The 6862-nt window shown below is 33.9% G+C and overlaps 1 protein-coding gene across 1 annotated transcript; it reads right to left on the bottom strand.

Moving 5' to 3' along the window:
- Positions 1-1067: 1067 nt before the first annotated feature.
- Positions 1068-6474, bottom strand: LOC110717748 (ribonucleoside-diphosphate reductase small chain A-like). The gene is made up of 9 exons (XM_021896511.1): positions 6048-6474; positions 4282-4442; positions 3614-3662; positions 3410-3536; positions 2833-2898; positions 2628-2744; positions 2256-2418; positions 2060-2130; positions 1068-1387 (listed from the first exon to the last, which is right to left on the bottom strand). Exons 1-9 carry the CDS (start codon positions 6211-6213, stop codon positions 1273-1275), a joined length of 1035 nt encoding a protein of 344 aa, XP_021752203.1. The 5' UTR covers positions 6214-6474; the 3' UTR covers positions 1068-1272.
- Between the last annotated feature and the right edge of the window lie 388 nt (positions 6475-6862).

The raw sequence follows: 6862 nt of genomic DNA, 5'->3' as shown, positions 1-6862 counted from the left end.
CTACAACAAAATCAACCAAACAAATGTAATGTGCATCAAAAAATAAAGACATAGACACACCATATACCACTTCCCAAAACTTTAACGATGATTGATCCATCCGCAACCGGATTTTATCCACAAGACCACAGCAGAGGATTATATGATGAACCGATGAAGATAGCCACCCTAACATAAGTGGTTAGAGGGTAGGTGAAGAAAATGACATGAGTTGAGATCCCCATCACAACACCCATTTGTGAAATTGTGATAGTGATGATGTTTTGTTTTCATTAGGTATGAATAAAAGTTCAACTTATCCCTTACTTCCTCATCAAACTGCCTACTTTTTTTAGCAACTTTATTCCCAATTTATCTTTTGCATGACTTTTTTGGTAGGTGAGCACTAGTGGATGATTCTGTTAGGGTCTTCATCATTAATTGACAATGAACTATGTATTAGCATAAAAAGTCTAAGTTTAGTGATTAGATTACCTCATGTATTATTAAGGGCTAAAGACATGTCATAAAAGTCAGCCATAAAATTAGGGATAATAGATGATTATGATGATTATGTATGAGCATTTTTTGTACTAGTGTTCTTTTTTGGGTGATTGCAAAATTTCACCTTTCCCACCAACATTGAGAAGTAAAGCTTACCTACTAATTGGTGCTAATACAACTACTTTAGGTTGCATGCATAATTTTACTTGAGTAATAGTATTAAGACTGATTAGCTACCAGATGATTGCCACGTAAATCGAGTCAATTTGAGTTGTACCTTGTTAAGAACCCCCCAACTTTATAAAGAAAAGTTGACTTGCCAAGTAGTAAATGACTAAATGTATCAAGCTAGTTTATTTTTCTAAGCATGAATAGCTCGTTTGCACTGCACCCCTCAAGAGTCGACCCAATCCTATCTTTAAAATCTAAACCTTTAAAAGTTGGAAGACGAGGGCGGGGCGGGGAACATAAGGAAAAGCCCCACCTAAAAGGACAAGATAACAAAATTCAAGATTCCAAGGTGGGAATCCTCCTAAACCAAGCATGCTTAGCAATCATACCAAACTCATTATACAAATAGTATTGTAAAAGATAGATAGCATATTTATATCTATAATATCCAAAAGGTTTACACATCTAAAAAGTATATATAAAAATACAGATACCTTGTCTTCTAATATAAGGCTACTCCAGACTAACAACATACAGCAAATGTTCCACTACTATAAACAAAATAGAATATACCCAAAAGAATTGTATCACTCTTTCCCAATATCAAACGCATCAACTCTAAAAATCTTCATCCAGCTTGAACACAAAGTTCTTGTTACCATCCTTTAGATTAGACATCACAGATGCCTTCTGATACTCACCCACCCTTCTCTCAAAGAAGTTCGCCTTTCCCCTGCATAAGTTATGGCAAATCAAAATTCGAAGTATAAGCCGTATACACACTAAACAAGTGCTCAGAATATATTACAAGCACACTTTTATTCCATGATCTTGATTTAAAAAGGACTTGTGATTATATAATTGCCCCCCACAATTTCCAAGTACATAACATGTCTCGATCAATGTTACAACACATTGTCTCTTATTCTAAACTAAATTATCCGTATATACCAAGAACACTAAACGATTGAATTTTACGTGTTCATGACGTGTCAAAGATTAGAAGGAAGTAACAGTGCAAGGCTGCAAGACACAGGATGACATTTAAAATATGACATATGTCATATGTCACAGATTCAGCAAATTTTACCTTTGGCTCTTTTTTGAAACAAAAAGTAAAGATAAAACCTGAGTAGGAAATTAATCTTAATAATAGGAAGAAAAAAAAGTTCAAAAGCAAAAAACCTTTATTTTAACAGATCAAGTAACTAGCACAGAACAGCTATACACACATCAAACAGAGCACATAGACAGTTCAGCTACCAGAGCAATTTCAGCTCCTTGAACTCATGTAGACGACATAGTCACATGCCTTAATTAAAATATCATTCATAGTAGTTACTCTGTACACTGTTAAGTAGTTGTTATTAGCTCAAAAAAATTCATCAAAGTAAATAATACTTACGTTAATGATATGAACTCCATCCAATCAAAAGGGTTTGCCACATTGTATTTCTTTTGGCTCCCCAATGAAACCTGAAAGAGTAAGAAGAGCAACATCAATCAATGATAATTGGCACCCTCATATGTATCAACTATATTTTCCTAAATACTTTGTTAAAAAAATCCAAAAAACCAAATTCAAATGACATCAACTGTACCAGAAGTCGATCGGCAACAAATTTTATGTACTGCCTCATGAGCACAGAATTCATGCCAATCAAATCACACGGAAGTGCGTCACATACAAACTCTGTCTCAATTTCAACAGCTTCATGCACAATCTTTTCAACTGTCTCTGGCTGCAATTTCTTACGCAGCAAACTGGAAAATTGTCATTACATTGAGCACAGGACAAAGGGAAAGCATCAGTTACATGCACTTAAACTTCAAACTTAAATGCATCAAACTTGAAATGAATTCCACGATTAAATAGAGGAAGAAACAAGAGTTTCAAAAAGGAAACTGAACTGGAGAGTAAATAGGCCATAAGAAGCTCAGAAGCAACAAATTAAAGTTTAGAGAATAGAGACCTGTACAGAAGACAGGCAAAATCACAGTGTAGGCCTTCGTCCCTTGATATAAGCTCGTTTGAATAAGTTAAACCAGGCATCATGCCTCTCTTTTTAAGCCAAAATATGGCACAAAAGCTGAAATTTATAAAATAACAGTTCACTAACCACAGTGTGAGTTGCACAATGAATAAACAGCGCAACATTAAATCAAGTAAAAACTCACCTTCCTGAGAAGAAGATCCCTTCAACACAAGCAAATGCAACAATTCTTTCTGCAAAAGAATTTGTACTGCACAACAAGCACATGTGGACAATATTCCAAAATAAGATTACTAATTGTTCAGTCTTAACAAAGCAAGAGAATATATACAGTTTGACTTTTAGCTTCCAAGGCCATGAGATTAATAAAGAGAAACTTAAGTATCAGTTAAGTGACAAATCATGCAAATTTTTATAAGAGCTCTTTTCCTGAATGGAACTTATACAACAGCTTAACTGCTTAAGTGCTTAGCAGCTCAATCTTGAACCCAAGTCTAAGCTTCAGATAAAGTTTAGGTGTATTAACCAGCTTGCAAGTTGAAAAAAGAAAAAAAAATCTAATCATAAACAAGCAGAACAAGACATACACCAATGACCAAGTAAGAAGAAATATATATGAACACAACGATCTGATGGCTAGCTGATATTCCATAAACTTCTTCATCATTACTAAAACCTACAAACTTATACAACTTTTGCTGCAATACCTACAAGCATTAGCAAACTGAGTAGCAAGGTCCAAAACCAAAAGGCAATGCTACCTCTGAATCCAATTTAAAGCCCAGTTTGCCTTCTTCTTTATACATGGAATTGTCTCAATAGCATTGAACAAGTGGTTCTTCTCTTTAGAATCCCTAATATAAGTCTCCAACAACAAACTGTACATCTCTGTGAACAGGAAGAAATACACGCACCTTTAATACTCAAGAAGAATACAAATTAAACACTACGAGTCTAGATCTTACCAGAATGTATGTTCTCCATTGCAATTTGAAATCCGTAGAAAGCTCGAGCCTTTATAAGTTAAAAAGCAAAAATTAAAAAAGACAGTCAACCTCAACAAAGAAAGCATCATACTATCATACTATATCATTAAAGCAAGGATAACAAAACAAAACACCAAGAGGATACACAGAAAAAGAAGAAAGCCTCCATTCATGTCTTTCATCACAAAGAGAAGAACATTCATCAACAAACATCACAAATATCTAGACCTTTTCATAGTTCAAGTGCCTTTGTATATAAATCTTCATTAGTGATTTGTATGGAAAAGGACCAAGAGACCTCTGGCCAAATATAAATTAAATCACAAAAACAAACTTTAAAACATTTGTGCCATCATGCCCAATAAAACAGGGTATTGAAATTTGGATACAGTTATCTCACCAAAGGAAACTTCAAACAGGTGCCAATTAATAAATAAAATCTACCTTTTAAAGAAAGCTGAAAGCTATTGCATTAATAGCATGACAGTAAGACTAGTAACAAAATATTTAGCTGAGCATTACTTATAATAATAAATTAATTACATTCAACCGAACACATAATAAATTCCATGTATATCTATCATGGAACTATCACAACAAGGAAACAAATCTTGTCTGGTTATTTGAAATCAATCAGAGAAATTCACCTCTGCAATTTTAACATCATTCAAAAATCTTGCAGCAAGGTTCTCCAGAACAATCCCATCAGACGCAGCAAAAAAGGCCAGTACATGAGTTATAAAATGTCTCTCTGAATCTGATAAAGAGTCCCATTGCTGCACGTCATAGGAAAGATCAACCTCCTCAGCTGCAATTAAACATAAAGAACAGAATTGTTGTTAACAGAACTATCCACAACAGACAAACAAAATCAAAGCTTAACAGAACAGACAAACAAAATCAAAGCTTAACAGGAGAAAAAAGTAAATAAATAAAGATACAAATTCTTCATATCTACAACAAGGCTTCAGTGAACTTCTTTTAAGTCACAACTTAATATTCTTTATCTCAAAGCTGAACATATGAAAACTACATTTTTTTTTTTTTTTTTTTGGGGGGGGGGGGGGGGAGGGGGGGGAGTGAAAAGAACAAAGCCTAAGACCAAAAAACACAAATACAAGAAAGACAAACTACATTGCAAAACCACATACTTAATAAAATATGTATAAAGTTACAGCACTACAAGAACTTGAACAGTTGCATAATTTAACAATATATGAACATAATAGATGTGAATCTAAGACAGCCAAATGTAGCATATTAATTATTGGAAATTAATTAGATAAAGTAGACAAAACATTGGATACAACAAGCTTGGTAAATGGATAGAAATTCATCTATGCTACTCTATGAAATAGCCTACACAAACACACACTAGAATCTTGGACAATCAAATCAAATCATCAAAACGGGAAAAATGCGATCTTTAAGAAACATTTACCTTCACAAGAAAGTATAATGCAAACATTTGTAAACCTAAGCAGGTTTAATGAAGGACATTCAGAGTTCAAAGTGCAGTATTGTATGTAACATTATACAGAAATTGAGTTCAGAGCATCATTAAACAAATGGTATCTTTTCAAATACTGTCTGAATCTACTGATTCTCAGTTTGAGATCATCGTCATGATCTCTGCTTCCTCCTAAGCATGGACAAATGCCAAAAGAGACTATATTTATTGTCAACTAAGCCAATTATTGAGGCTCCAAAGTCCAACAGAAAATCTATCCCTAGATTCTTCCTAAACTACATTGAACGATTTAATTACAAGTTTACCACTTGATTTACATTTTATCAACTTGTAATTTCTCGAAAAAAAGAGATTAATTTTCAGTCATCTTTACAAATACCAAATCATTCCAACGCTTGAAAGACAAAAGGCAAATGCTGACCAATTCCTTCCCTCCTCTCTTCCTTGCTCTATAAATACCTACCAAACACACTATAATATCCAAAAAGACCTCTCCACCATTTTCAAGCATGCAGAATAGTTAAGTCACTGGACTAACAATACAATTACGAAAAACCGCCTCACCAATGTAGTCCTGATTTCATCCAATTTAAGACTTAGCAAACAAAACAATCCCTATATATTGATCAAATTCTCAACAAACAGCAGAACATTATCACCCACATTTCACACAAAACATGTAACTAGCAATAATCACAATTTTTTTTAACGAAAATATCTCAAATTTAGAAACTTTATCAACACAAAACCAACCAACATGACCAGCAATTGGCAATAAAACCAACAAAACTCCTCTGACTACATTTAATTGTCGCATTACTAGTTCAAATTTCACTATCGAGCATTCCGAACAGAGTTTACACATATTAGCCCAAAATTAAATCAATAAAAATCCGAAAAAACAACATTGAAAACATAATTGAAGGAAATGTGGAAACAAACCAGTCCAAAAACTAGCAACAGCTTTCTTATACATCTCCCAAAGTTGATTATAACGAACAGGAAACATACAGAACCTTTCAGATTGTTCCATTAATATGGGTTCATCTTCTTCTCCACCAAATTCAACCTCTCTTTCTCTCTCCTCCCCATTATTCAAAGAACCCATTTCAATTCTGCCCCAAAGTTGGAAACTTTTTGATAAGATGGGTTTGAAAATTAAAATTGGAAGAGATAACAAAAACCCTACAAAAACCCTATTCGAAGAAGAGAAAGAAAGTGGGTAAATTTGTCAGTACGTTAATGGTGGATTTTTGTGGAAGTTTTCTTTTTTTGAACTTTTTAATTCACGAGATTGTTTTGATTTTGTTTCAATTGAAATTTGACGACGTCGTTGTCAGATGAGGAAATGATATGATCATCGTTGGAAGTGTAACCGCCTCTCGTGAAATTCCCGCGAAATGAATGGGCTGAAATTTGTTTGGGTTTTATGGCTAGAGAAAACTGTTTGATATCAACCGAAATTGGATCCAAGTATATTTGAAAAGTTTGGGCTCTCAAAACCAACCTAATTGACTTGATGTTAGCTAGTCATCCAATTTAACCCACGAATTTAAGATTCGAACCTGATTTACTGTCGACTTGAGGAAGTCAGGGACTCGATTTGGATCCGATAACTTTAAAAGGAACCAATTCTACGTTTGACTTAATAGCAACCTACTTTGACTCGATAACAATTTCAAACAACTCTACTATATGACTCGACTATAAATGGATGTGAAAAAAAATTGTGTTATGCTTCGTTTGAATAATGTAAG

The sequence above is a fragment of the Chenopodium quinoa genome, unplaced genomic scaffold (assembly GCF_001683475.1).
Source record: "Chenopodium quinoa cultivar QQ74 unplaced genomic scaffold, ASM168347v1, whole genome shotgun sequence".
NCBI lineage: Eukaryota > Viridiplantae > Streptophyta > Magnoliopsida > Caryophyllales > Amaranthaceae > Chenopodium > Chenopodium quinoa.
Note: the sequence above shows the minus strand (reverse complement) of the source record. Positions and strands in the feature narration are given on the sequence as shown.

Excerpts from the sequence above, each read along its gene's own strand:
- LOC110717748 (XM_021896511.1), bottom strand. The coding sequence starts at position 6,213 with ATGGGTTCTTTGAATAATGGGGAGGAGAGAGAAAGAGAGGTTGAATTT. Across the intron at positions 2,419-2,627 it reads TTTGCCTGTCTTCTGTACAG|TTTGCTGCGTAAGAAATTGC; the intron begins GTCTCTATTCTC and ends ACAATTTTCCAG. Across the intron at positions 1,388-2,059 it reads ATGGAGTTCATATCATTAAC|GGGAAAGGCGAACTTCTTTG; the intron begins GTAAGTATTATT and ends TAACTTATGCAG.